At 42.3% G+C, this 13,720-nt stretch overlaps 1 protein-coding gene across 1 annotated transcript in view; it reads right to left on the bottom strand.

The window, feature by feature from the left end:
* Nucleotides 1-1,373: 1,373 nt before the first annotated feature.
* LOC127358026 (connector enhancer of kinase suppressor of ras 3) overlaps nucleotides 1,374-13,720 on the bottom strand; it is a 31,402-nt gene continuing 19,055 nt past the window's right edge. The window contains exons 3-13 of the mRNA XM_051390865.1: nucleotides 13,009-13,211; nucleotides 11,724-11,811; nucleotides 7,985-8,026; nucleotides 6,901-7,020; nucleotides 6,661-6,720; nucleotides 5,818-5,886; nucleotides 5,568-5,714; nucleotides 4,094-4,215; nucleotides 3,252-3,439; nucleotides 3,071-3,157; nucleotides 1,374-2,677 (exon numbers count right to left, since the gene is read on the bottom strand). Of these exons, the coding sequence (XP_051246825.1) occupies nucleotides 2,388-2,677; nucleotides 3,071-3,157; nucleotides 3,252-3,439; nucleotides 4,094-4,215; nucleotides 5,568-5,714; nucleotides 5,818-5,886; nucleotides 6,661-6,720; nucleotides 6,901-7,020; nucleotides 7,985-8,026; nucleotides 11,724-11,811; nucleotides 13,009-13,211 (1,416 nt within the window). The 3' untranslated portion in view covers nucleotides 1,374-2,387. The remainder of the gene's footprint in view (nucleotides 2,678-3,070; nucleotides 3,158-3,251; nucleotides 3,440-4,093; nucleotides 4,216-5,567; nucleotides 5,715-5,817; nucleotides 5,887-6,660; nucleotides 6,721-6,900; nucleotides 7,021-7,984; nucleotides 8,027-11,723; nucleotides 11,812-13,008; nucleotides 13,212-13,720) is intronic.

Here is a 13,720-nt window from a genome sequence, read left to right as displayed (position 1 = left end):
ATGTTTCTCATTTGACTATGTTGTGTGTATATACGTGCATGTGGGAGAGAGCGAGGAACTCACCGGTTGAGGAAGTCACTGCTAGAGTGCCAGTCGGATCCCTGCGATACATAAAGATTCATGTGTTAACCCATGTTGGAGATGGAGTCAACTATTGTGATATAGTTGCTCTGAAAGCCTCAGTTCGATTGAGATCCACTAACATATCCTCAGAGCTACTGTTGATCAGAACTCATTTTAAGATTAATGTGGTGTTTTTGCTTGTAGTCAGCATCCTACATATGAATTATTGTTGTAAACTTGCAGCATTACCCATTACATTTAATAGCATGTGGCCTTGAATCTCAATTACAAGGGATTTCTTTAGCTTATTCTGTGTTGTGGCAAAATGGAACTCCAGGATAGGGAAACAAAAAGAAACTGAGAACAAAACATTCATCACATTCATGTCTGTGATTTGTGATCGGTTAACAAATCCATATTCCACATGCACAAACTACCAATAATTCATTCCCATGTAACCATTTGTGTTGTGCAGGCATAACATGTTAGTGGTTAGCAAACTTAGCAGTGGGTTAAACAGAGTGCAGGTAGTATTTAGGCAGACCACAGGTTTTCAAAAAGTGCAAATTAGTGAGGGCTGCAGGCGACGCTAGCTTGGCAAGCTCGGGCAAAGAAACACGGGGAAGAAGAAGAAGAAGAAGAAGTGGAGGACAGATAATAAAGCATCTCGATCGGTATATTCATGCACAAAGAAACACAGGCAGAGGGGAAAAAGGTGAGAGTGGTGGGTCATTCTTGACAGAGCTTCGGTTTCCACGATGAAAGGCGAGGATCCTTCGCAGGAAAACACTTCTCCCAATCAATGGAAATGGCAAAAAGCTGTCAGGCAAAGTAATCCTAACCTGGCGTTTAAATGTTTAAAAGGCAACATATGTGCAGGAATAAGATCCCCTGATGGAAAACCTGCTCTGACCATATGTTCCCCCAGCTGGAATTTAAAGTTCATCAAAAGAGGGAAGCAGTTACATAAGCATCACCATCTGAGACGCAGAGAAAAGGGTAACTTGACATTAGCTATCCCGTTTCACCGCACGCTTAAAAAAACAGAAGCAGGATTCACCTCAAAGGTCAAAGCAGGTTAGAAAGCCAGCCGGCTCAAGAGGGGGAAGTTACTAATGACCAAAGCTGCCCTTCACTGACAGATTGTTTTCAATATATAAAACGTAGAATTTTTCAGTATGTAAACTGATATTAGAACATAGTTCAGTGATGTAATATTCAGAAAATTATATCATCCCACATGCTACATTACAGTTACACTTTAAGCAGTAATTCCACACCCAATGGTAAAATAAAGACAATACAAAAGATCACTGACATGAACTGCAGTTTTTAATAAAACGCTATTCAAAACTTACAAAAGGCAGATAAAGCAACAATAGACACTTCTTCCCTGTATTTCTTAAATAATACTGTCATTCTGTCTGTGTGGTCTTTCCACAGCATGAGCTAATAGAAGACTTATGACCTGTGTGTCCTTAAAGATTGGTTCAAAACACTGGCTTGAAAAGCCCATTTATTACTGTCAACCAGCTGTATGTATAGGCCCTTTAAGAGGGGGATTGCAGAGTAAACTGAAACACAGGATATAAAAGTTTACTGAATGGAGTGCATAGCTTTAAAACCAGCACAAATATTTGCTAGTGACAAGATATAAACACCCTTTTACCAACCAATGCAGCATCGTCAACTAAAGTGACCATAAAAATCTTTTTGAATTATATGCATAGCTTACAAGAGGCAACCAGTGGCAGAGGGTAATGGAACTAACTGATCACAAAAGTGTAATTTGAAAAAGAAAAGAACATTTATAGTTAAAGCACAGTTTCACTAACAAAATATGCCGTTTGTTTCACTTAGTTTTATTTATAACTTATTTATGCAAATAAAATTAAAATAAGCAAATAGCTGAAATGATATCAGGCATGTTTTCTGAAGTATTAAATAATTAGCATTCCAACTGAAACATGACATAACGTAATATGTACAGAGGAGTCCATAGACAGTACACAAGGCCAAAGTGTCCTAAACCTGAACAAACTGTATCTTCTTGAGGCAGAGATGGGACTTGTAGTCAGAGACGAAGAGGGTTGTGGGCGGTGTTAAAGGGGTGATGATGTAATGTAGTGAGTACTACAAAAGCAAGTTTGGTTGAGGAGTAGTAGTTGGTAGTAGTAGTAACACCAGGGAAATATGGAGGTTGGGGAGAGGAGGAGTGTGAGAAAGCCCGAAGCTGCCAAAAAAAAGCAGCTGGACGTTAAATATCAAAAGGCACTGAGGAAGGACAAGACAGGAACAGGAAGCCCCGGACAGGAAGCGCATCATCAGTGAGTCAATAGCTTAAGCCGCGTGATCCAACTGACCAGTAGTGAGCGTTCTGCCGTTGTGCGTTTGGAGACGGGGGCTACGGGTGCCTTTCTCGTGTCCTCCTGGTACGGGATGGTGGCGCTGTTGTGGAGGTCTGAGTTGGAGTAGTAGCGGCTGCCCCTGATGTGGTCCACCCTGACCAGGTGACGTTCCCCCGCGGGCCTGTAGGGCGGAGACACTGAGGGGACCTCCTCTGCAATGGTGGGGATCCTCTCATTGCTCAGGTATCTGTACAGGAGGTCTTCACCTAGAGCAGAAAGACAATGAGAAGTACGCTCAAAGAATGTATGCTTTTAGAATTGAAGCACATTTTAAACAAGATCTTTCATCAGATCAGGTAATGTCCAGAAATCTGCTGTGAAAAAATCATAGGTTTTTTTGTTTTGTTTTTTAGATGTACCATTATTGGCAGTGAATATGTAATAAACTTGATTCTATCTTATTTTGTTTATGGTATGATATATAGGATAGGATACTGACAGCTTTAATGTTCTCAAATGTCACTTGTAGGACAACTGATGACAGTGTAGTGTGCTGTGCTTCTCTGATTTGTTGCTTTGTTGCTCATCATTTTTTATGAACTATGAGTATGAAAAGTGTCCTTGTCACCACCTCAGAGTTAAAGTATGCTTGGACATACCTTTCCTTCCTTGTGTCCACGGCTTAGCGTAGGGATCTACCACTCCAACACTGGTGTCCGCTGGCATGGAGAGGGGCCGAGGCTTCCCTAGAGGCAAGAGTTTAAGATTAATCAGGATCATATTTTGTCAATATCCAGCGGTGGAATGTTTATAAGTTTCCCTGAATGAGAAAATGCTTACCACGCGAGGGCTTGTGCTCCCTCATTCTGGGCTGTATCACGTTGGCCTCGATGGGGCAGCCAACGCTTAGCTTGTCATAATCCGCGATGGTGCAGCGTCTTCTGGTCTCCTGGTCCAGATAGGAGTTGGGTGACTCGGAGCCCTTTGGTCTTTTACTAATGCTGGAGAAGGTTTCTGTTCTCGCCTCTCTGCGTGGAAAAACAAATGCTCATTCATTTATTGCAACGCAACATGCCACTCCACAGTTTTAAGTGTAAAGCAGTATACCACGCTAATTTGTAAGTAAAAGAAACAGACAAAAAAAGTTTCTAGCATTTTTAAGTGAATGTGATCCCGTTCTGTCATCTTCCTGGAGGAGGAAGATGAAACAGCCGTTGCATAAGGACTATGGTGGGACTGGTGGGAGCAGAGTGGGCTGAAAACTCGCAGAACAGAATGTGCAGTAGGAGGGGAGGGAGGTAAAGCGGTCACGGGTCCGGGACACACTCATTATCCACCTGCCTCAAAGGCCTGCATGAGGAAATGCTGCAAAGGTTGACTAGGGGTGACTGGATTGCTCACTGCAGGGTGGCAGTTTCTCTCTCTCTCTCTCTCTCTCTCTCTCTCTCTCTCTCTCTCTCTCTCTCTCTCTCTCTCTCTCTCTCTCTCTCTCTCTCTCTCTCTCTCTCTCTCTCTCTCTCTCTCTCTCTCTCTCTCTCTCTCTCTCTCTCTCTCTCTCTCTCTCTCTCTCTTGCTGCTAGTTCTTTGAGTTGTATCATGGCTTGTGTTTTATGCTCCAACTTTTAGAACTTTTAGAAACCTCATGAATTAGTAAGCTTGGCAGATGAAATGCGACAGCTCACCGTGGGGTGTATGGCATTGGAGGAGGAGGGGGGATGTACAAGTCCAGGATGGCAGGCTTCTCCTTTTTGGTTGATCCGTTAGCTGAGCCACAGGGAGACTGTGCTCTGATCAAGGAATTGTTCTGAAAAATTACAGCACAATAATAAAGTCAATACCATTAGCGCCACATATATTTACATATATAATACATCGCTGTACTGTCAACAACAAAATTATGTCATTGCTTACTGTTTCTGCCAAATCCCAAATAAACTAAATATGACTTGCTGGCAACAGGGAGGAGTTTACCACATGTGGTGAGACATTTAAGTGCTTGTGTGCGTCTCCCCGAGTACAAACCTTCTTGTTTGAGGTACGGAAAGATTGTAAGTGAAGTCCAAAATAACCCACGAGACATGTACTTAAAACTGTACTCATTTACCACAGTTATGTTTCCCAACACTCAACAACATTGTGCCCATGACTAAATGTACGACGACTCTTCATTTTCACTCCCGTTCTCATCAGACCTAAATGACATGTCTGATGATACAGTGTAGTACATGTGATAGATTAATGACAAACTAAACATCCGATTTGGGATGTCATGAATCATTGCCCCCCCCTTTTCCTTCTCCAAATAGCTCCCATTTGTACAAATTATACAGTATTACAAAGCCAGTGTCATTCATTCCTGAATCAGGATGTATGATTTGTCTGTTTTGCCTTCTGGAGCCTTATTATCACAGATAAACTGAGATGGCTAACTCAGATATGCTTGACTACTTGTTAAAACAAGACACTGGTGAACATGTTGACATGGGCCCCCTTTATGTTGCGATTATTTGTAGTTTTGAAAAACCTACTCTTATCTGATATCGTCTCATCTTGCCTTCTCAGGCTATAAAACAGGCTATGCATGAGGAGACAATGCAAGAGCCTGAAATTGGGTAGTCTTGGTTTACAACAGGCTTATTGTTTCTCTGTCTGTTAAAAGGGGACTCAGGTGCAGAGATGTGGTTAAAAGCTAAGTTAAGCCTAATGTGTTCACATGAGGGAGAGCAGCAAATTGGATTACAGTCACATAACCTTATTAGCACAATATTTGTCAGCCACCTCTGACCTTTCTTTGAACAATAGCATAAATAACATAAATCTATTGTCTTCTTTTGATGACAACATCTGGGCTATGGGTTTCTAATAAACCAGATAGAATCTAAGCAACACCACAGCCTGGCAGTTTATCTGCTACACTGAATGACATCATGGGACTTTGTTTGTTTGCCTCTGAATTTACGCATGAAGAAAAACTCAATGTTGTATTCAGTTCAGCTGGCAGCACTTTCAGGGTGGCTCTGTGACACTTGTCTGAACTTGCTGTTTTGGAACCAACTCCCTAAAAAGCTGATAATTGGTTGACAATGACTAGATGCACAGGCTTTTGTTGATCTTCCATAATGAAAGGATGAAGTGTGGGAGCTTGTGTTCATTTACCTGCGGTACTGGGGGCTTCCAGCGCATGTTTTTGAGTGGGGCGGGGGTGAAACCTGTGGTGCCCGTGGGCCTCTTCTTAAGGAGTAGAACTACACCTTTGGGGTCCTCCCTCAGTTTGACAACCAGGTTTTTCAGCTGCCAGCCGACCTGGTTAACAGGAAACACACACTCCATTAATATGTCACCAAAATGTATAGTGTGTACTGAAATTGACAATGTGTGTGGTCAAATATGTAGATTCTGTTCTTACCACTGTCTGCTGGTTAACTTGGATCACCTCATCACCAGCATGGATCTTCCTGGTCAGGTCTGCAGGTGACTAAAGAACAAACAAAGTAAAAGGGCAAAGCCTGATAAACCACTTTCAAAAGACACAAGGCAGACTTACTGCTAACACACACCTTACTAGTCACAAAACCTTGTTGGACCTGCCTAATTTCAACTGTGTCTGCCTTTGAAAATCTCTACTGAAGAAGCAAATATCTTGATGAACAAACACTCAAAGTTCAAAACGTATGAAAAAAACAAACAGTCTGTGTGTATGAATATCAGTTGAATTGTTTTTCATGTCACACAGATGTCAAACGGGATTGACTAGTCATTATTGGTGATGATTCAGTTCCTGATTCACAATAAGGAACTGGAGGCGTGAGGATCTGACCGAGGCAGTGATGCTGGCGTATTAGTCACTGACTGGTTGTTTCAGTGTGGGGAAAAGGTAGGACTTCTTTTTTGTGGAGGCTGTTAGTGATATTTACTGGTTACTGGCATGCAGAAACAAACAATTGTCTTTAGAGATGAGAAGTTCTTAACTCCTTCAGATAACTGTGTGCCCTCTGTAGAGGAGGAGGAGAAAGAGGAGGAGGATGAGAGTGAGGTGTGTTTTCAACCAACATCAGAAGCCTTTTCTTACAAGTAAGGTGCAAAAGAACTGCTATAATAAAGGGATTTCTAAGTAAGTTGATCATGTACATATGATGGGCAGCAATGCAAATTGCCAGTCCTTCACTCTGGACTACAACCAGAAACTCTGAAGGTATTTTCAACGGTTACAATAGTTCCAGGATGAAAAGGGGCATATAGTCATACTTACATGCTCTGTGGTTCCTGTGATGACATGTAACCCATCGTAGGTAGACTTTATATACATCCCCTGGGGTAAAAAAACAAAACAAAATAAAAGCTTATTTATGGTTTCAGTAAAAACGCAATATTCCCAGAGGGAGACTAATGTATGACAGAGATGTGAGGGTCACAATTTGACACACATTGCAAGCATTCCTGGTCTGCAAACCCATAAGCGAGACATCGGGTCAAAAAAAGCATTCCTTACCAGACCCTCTCCTGGCTTGATATTGGTCAGTTGGACTTCTTCCAAGCAGGCCGACTGGCTCATCAGGGGGTCAGAGGTGGTTCTCACAGTCTGATCACAGATGCTGTTCAAAATCTTAGACTGCAGGGGAAAAGGCAAAACAAAATGCAGCAATGAATTAAATCATAAGAAACTTCTCACAGTGATTATAAGCAGTGTGCTAAAGCTTCTAATGGTGTATTGTCCCTTTAATAACCGGTGGAGGTACCGTGTGTTGTACAGGTTAGAACAAGTCAGGTTACGCTACTACTTGTGACACCCAGGACACAAAGACCTTATCCTTCATCAGTTAGTTGTCTTACTTCCTGTGTACATGTGTGTGTTCATGTTTACTACAAGGCTTAATGGGCTAAAAAGGGACCATTAGTGTGCTGTTAACTGGACATACCAGTGCACACAACACTGAAATCAGTCCTTTGTACACCACCGTTGTTTCTGCTTAGTCCCTTGCTTGTTTCAGGACAAAAACTGTAATTTGTCATCATTAGAAGGGTCACTTCTTAGGCACATGCCTTTTGTTTTGAACGCATCGTGTACACTTTATGTAGAGCTGAGCAAATGGTGAAAGAAGACAAAACAGAAATCAGAGAAAGACAGAAAATTGAGGAAATAAACCCAAGCAGAATAAGCACACAAAAAAAAGGCGACAAAGCTGGGAACAAAAGATGAGAACAACTTGTATTAAACAAAGAGATAGACAAAGAGAAACTCAGCACTAATGTGGACTTTACTTGGGTTGTCTTCGAAAGAGACCGAGTGCTAGAGGAAACCCAGCATTAGCCCAAGGGGTCTGGAGAGCGTCAGCAACAGGAAACACTGATTGATGGCCGGGGCGTATTAGAGCGGCCCCCTCTGCTGGCAATCCTATAGACCCGTCTGCTCTATTCACTCAGAAAATTGACCTTGCTGCTGAGAGCATGTCACACAATCTCTACGTAAAATTTACCCAAACGATAAACCAGACCTTTTCCCTCCAAATAGGACCTTCAAGGTCTTACTTAGTTTACATTATGGGAATCAAAGAGAAGAAATTCAATATACTTACAACTTCCAGGATCTTCTCTTCCATCTCGTAAACACTGCAGTCCTGTTACACAGAATACAGTGATGACAGATTAGGCTTGTGAGCAGTAAACAACAGAGAAGAGGAAGAGGTTATTCAATGGCTAGAGAGAGAAAGTATAGGGGTTGGGTATATACGATATAATCAGCATTCCAGATATAGAACTGAGAAAATGGAGAACTGCCACAAATAAACAGCTTTTAGATTCAAATGACCTCTCTGACTAAATTCTGGGGAAGCCATAATTGCATAATGCCCTGTGTGGTTCAGTAAAATATAATGGAACACAAATACCATACTAACACTCATATAGTAACAATGTGCAGATAACATGGCGGGGTACAATTGGGGAAAACATGTAATGATGTTCACAAAGCCCCATCCAAATAGTGCTTTGGTTTTCTGCGAATGTTTGGATGCATCACTGCTTTCCACAGTTGAAAGTGGGTGGGCTAGTGGAAGAAGGGGTTTCTGGGAAGTAAAACAAGACACAGTAGCTGTGATCTTGGTCGTTTGGGGCAAAGGAACCAACAATAAAATCTGCAAAGTCAGCCGGGAGACTGATCAGCATCCCCTCCAAGAGCCCCTACACAGCACTCATAGACTGCAGCTGGACTGGACACAGCTGAGGCAACAGCCTCCCCTGACAACTGTGTTGTTGGTGGTGAAAGGGCCCCTGGTTAGGCAGGGAATGGGTTCACAGTGGATGTGTGTATGGGGGGCCCTGTTTATGGAACTGGCCCCCAGGGAAAGCCATCCATCAAAACACAGAAATGCTTCTGTCAAAACTACGAGGCACAGAAAATCTACTTCAACAAAGTCTCTTATTTCTTGAGAGCCCTCACAAACCACAAGCCTTTGTCAATGTAAAAGAAAGGCAAAAACGGTGTTGTGGCCCTCACAGTATTAGTGACATGCATGGGCATGTGCCATGTACAAAGCCAGCTCTGTTGCTCTTTGTAAACCCATTGTGTAGACAGCGAATGGGGGTCGAGCAAGTTTTTCCATATTTCCATAGCTTGCACATTCCACTGGGCTAAAGGGAGGCGTCTGTTTTTAAATGCACTTGCCTTGTCACACTGTTGGTTTGTTTGCATTGACGAGATTTGTATGAACTGTCTGTTGCTGTGAGCATGGCTTCACATCAAAGCAGAGTTTATCCTATGCTCCCTAATAAAAATATTATTTTCGATCTGTGTTTGTGTGCCTGTTTGAAGGACTAAGCTCTTATGGTAGAGTAACATACATGTGACTTTGCCACGTTTCTCTTACTGGGGGGGGTAAAATGAAAAGCCAATATAAACATTAAGCAGGAAAAACAAAATCATAATAGGTTTCATTTGATGTGCATTGGTCTCAAAATCATGTTTCCATACAATATATTTCCTAAAATCAGCCAAGAACATATGGTGGTTTCAGAAGGAATTTGGCTATGCTTGCATAAACATGAGTTGCATATTTCTTTTAGAGACTGACCCATGTTTGGATGACTACAGTGTTGACTGAGCCAAGAGGGATGAGCTAAAAATACATATTTTGATGTTTAGAGGACGTGAAACAAAACAGTATCATTATGTGCTGCAGACATGGCTTGGCACATCTCCCACCAAGCTCAAGATTTATGGAGCATTTCTCTTGTTTCATAGAAGCATCAAATCATGTGAATACAATACCACAGTTAATCCCTCTAAGATCTCCAAGATTTCAAAATTAATCCCATATCTCTGTCAAAACCAGTCCTACTGGTAGACAGGAGCAAGATCATAACTAAGCACTAAGAGGGCTGAGGGACAATTCCCTGGGTCTACTGATCCCTCACGTTATGGACTTGATCCCACAGCCGGTGTGGATCAGATGACTCTCTGTGTGCTGCTCTGGGCCTTTGATCTGCCACCAGAGCGGATTTGCATGGTCGAGCAATGTAGTGGTCGAGAGAGAAGAGTGGTGGCTTGGTGCAGAAACCTGGAGTGTAGCTGCCTTTTCACTAGAGTGATATAAAGTCCATGGACTGCAAAACTTTAGACCTACCCTTCTGATATCCTGTTATTCAAATTGTATCTATATGTGATGGATAGGTCTGCTAAAGAGTAGTGTCTGGCCTACATAATGGAAAAAAAAGAGAAAAAGAAACTCCATATATGATCCAACAATTCAGTGGTGAAGCACAGATAAAAAGACACAGGGGATTGATGAAAAATGCCTCCTTTGAAAGACAATGACCTCCACACTGACGGGTCAGCCAAGATGTGTGATGCGTTCACAGTTTTATGGCCATGTCCCATTGTGTGTGTACACACAGGCTTCATTCAGGCAGAACACATAAATTGTGTGATTTCAAAAGCCCTGATTCTTGGCTGAAGTTCATGAACGAGATGGGCAAACCTCACGCCGTCCTCCCCCATCATAAAACTAATCACTGTGGCAGTCTCCTGGGCAACCTATATTATTAACCGCTGGCTCATACTTTGGCCTGCACCCAACAAAGCGAGTCTAAATCATATAAAGAAATAAGAAGGAAAATCAAGGGTCTTATAACTGTGTACAATTTGTGTGCATGCTTAGATACTTAAATGATGAGTTGGGAATACGGTACATCAGTGTTTCCAGTTACATAGTTTTATATCAGCTCATAACAACCTAACAGAGGACCAAACTGTATCTCTCCTCCACTTGTTGGAGGAGACTAATCTCTGCAGACTTACAAAACTCTTTCAGCACCTATCAGGAGTTTATTCTACACCATAACATCTCCACTTCACATGGCAGTGTGGGAAATGTATACCCCCACTTCTCCTGGATGACCATGACCGAGACACCCACAGTAAATCACCGGAGGCGCTGAAATACCAGACTCTGGCGAGGAAATAGGCACTCTGGGAAAGGAATTTATTTTGATGCAACAATCCTCTAAAAATGACACCTGCAGTCTCAGCAGCCACTTTCACTGGCAGTGTAAAATGAGTTGCTTACATGGCTATGCTTAAATCAAACCCTTTAGGGAGAACAAACTGTACATAGAAGCTAATGGCTTTGATACTGAAGAAAAGGCCACTTGCTAGCGCCCTTTGTTTAAGATGTAAGTATGACCAACCATGACTGGTTGTAAGAAACTGACAGAAGTAGACACCCAATTGTACCATGATGCAATGCAAGAGCAAGTCTCTGCAGAAAGTTCTGAAATATAGTGTATGTATCCTGATGCTCTGTTTTAACAGTTAGCCATCTATCTGGCAGTCAGATGGACTACCTCCTCATCCCCGCTTTAAACCTACACACAGGAAGTGCTTTCAGACAGTTTGGTCTCCCACTGCGAGCATCTTGGAGGAGCAAAAACAGGAACCACATGGCTGAAGGAGTACGGCAGCCTGGGGAATGTTGGCAGCCACCTTTAAAAGTGCGCCAGTGGGTTTTACGAAACTGGAAACACAAAAGCAACGTTTACCATTAAACGTCCCCGCACTAAGGGGGTCGCCTCATTAGCCAGCACGAGGGGGAAAAGATCCCAAGAAAAACATCAGCATTTGCAGTGATATGCTCAGACTGCTGGCTTCAGGCTTATGTCATGGCTGCCAGACCACATTTCCCATAACTCTGTTCTCCTACACTTTATCCTGCATGTCTGTACCCCCGAGCTGGTATGTGCTCAGTGGAAAAAGCTATTGTGTATATGTTTCCCAGGGGCTAGCTACACGTGTGCTGTTGAGCTAACTAGCGTGCAGACCTGTTGAACTGTGGTGGTGAGCTCCAGGCACAGCTGAATGATCTTGTTCTTGGTGGCTGTGAAGTCACTGATCCCTGTCAGAGGCGTCCTGCAAGCAAACAAAGATGGAAAGGGAGAACATTAGGAACCAGTGATGGACTGTAGAGTTGGGTTGATTTGCATGATCGCATAATTTTAAAACTGAAGCATATGACAACAATGTCTGATATTATTATAACGGTCACTGGATATCCACTCAGTGGCTACTTTATTACTTTATTTATACTTGTAAAATCTAATCCAATACAATACAACCACTCAGCTATTGAGAGATTTATGATATTTACAAAATAGGGGATAAGAATATTAGCAACACATCTTAATATAATGCATTCCTGTACAACACCACCAATACCTGTGACTTCAGTCATAAACATGTGCTTTTGTACTGGACTGTATAAGATTGTACATGTCTACCTAATAAAGTGGCCTGGGAGAGTAGGTTTAGTGTGATTTACTGAGGTGAAGTCAGATATGAGCTGCTAACACGATTCTTTATAATAGAGTCAGTGAACCTTGCTCTCATTACTGTGTTTGGGTGACTGGCCACAGACAGACTTGGTTGTAACTCAAGAATGTCACTGTTCTGGTGCCATTTCATCTCCTCTTCTGTCTGACTCCTTCTGAAAACATATGCTTATGTACTCCAAAATCAGCCCCCAACCCTCCGTTCAGTACTTCAAATATGTCAGTGTGGTTTATCATGTCAAATTATGTCTTTAAAAAACCTTTAGAAAAACATATAATCTAAATCTTTTTTTTTTTCTTAATAAAAACATGCATAAATGTGAACTTCACCGATGTAACTGAACATTTATCACAGCACATATTTTTTTTAAAGAGCGTTACATTGCACTCATCTCGACATCCCAACTACCGTTTATATCATGACGTCACAGTACCCGCTTTAGCCAAGCCTGCCACAAAAAGAGAAGCTTAATTTCAGCCAGCTAACACTTAATCCTGGCAACCTGCTTAATATGGTCTGCTTTCATGGCGTAATGCATTTTGGAGCAGGTCACCAGGAGAGCAAAGGGGACTTTGTAGTGTTAACTTGGCCAACAGCATGAATATGTGCAATGGCTGCTGCCAACCTTTAGAAAATCTTTATGCAAAAGATGAATGCGTGTATGTGCTAGTAATGTAGTAACTATGACAGAGAAGAGTGGTCTTATGGCAGGCCTTCTGATATCTGATCTGATTCAGAAGGCACAGGTAGGTGGTGATTATAAAAAAATGTTATTACCTGTCGAGCCAAGCCAGGAGGCTCTTTGCAGCACCAATCAGCTCCACCACAGAGGTAAGGAAGTCATTGGGTGGCTTGCGTGAGGTGCTGCCATCATACGCGGGGCTTTTCCTGCGGTCAGACGTGGCCATGTGTAGACTGTTGGTGGCAGCTCTCATCCTCACAACCAGATTCTTCAAGTTGTCGGTCTCTACTCCATAGTTCTGAAACGATAAATTAATACACAATTTAAACTAGGTCAAACAAAAGCAGAAATCATACATTTAAAAAAAAAAAAAAAAAAAGTCAAGATCAAAGCAAACAACCCTTCTAGACCTGGGAGGTACTTTAACAGTGGAGTCCCATTCCCAGGAAAACATGTTGTTTCCTGTATAATGAGGGGCTGTTATCATTTCTTCGACAGTTATGATTTACATGCACTTGTCTGTGAGGACAGCCCAGTCATGAAATTTCCCCTTCAGTCTTCAGGTTTGTTGAAGGGCGTGCAGGGAGGGTGAGCACATGCCATCACCTGATTCCTATCAACCAGAGCAAAGTTTGCATTCTTGAGCCTGGGTTGTTTCCTGCTTGTGCATTCCTCTGATTTATAGGTTATTCACAAGCACAAAACAGCCGAGCTTTGTGTCTTCAAGGGTCGCTAAGTACAGTACAAACCGGCAATGAACTGAACTACTGCAGGGTAGTGAGCCGCAACAAGCATGCACATTTTTTT

This window comes from Dicentrarchus labrax, unplaced genomic scaffold (genome assembly GCF_905237075.1).
Source record: "Dicentrarchus labrax unplaced genomic scaffold, dlabrax2021, whole genome shotgun sequence".
NCBI lineage: Eukaryota > Metazoa > Chordata > Actinopteri > Moronidae > Dicentrarchus > Dicentrarchus labrax.
The sequence above is the reverse complement of the archived record's forward strand: the minus strand, read 5'-3'. Positions and strand labels throughout refer to the sequence as shown.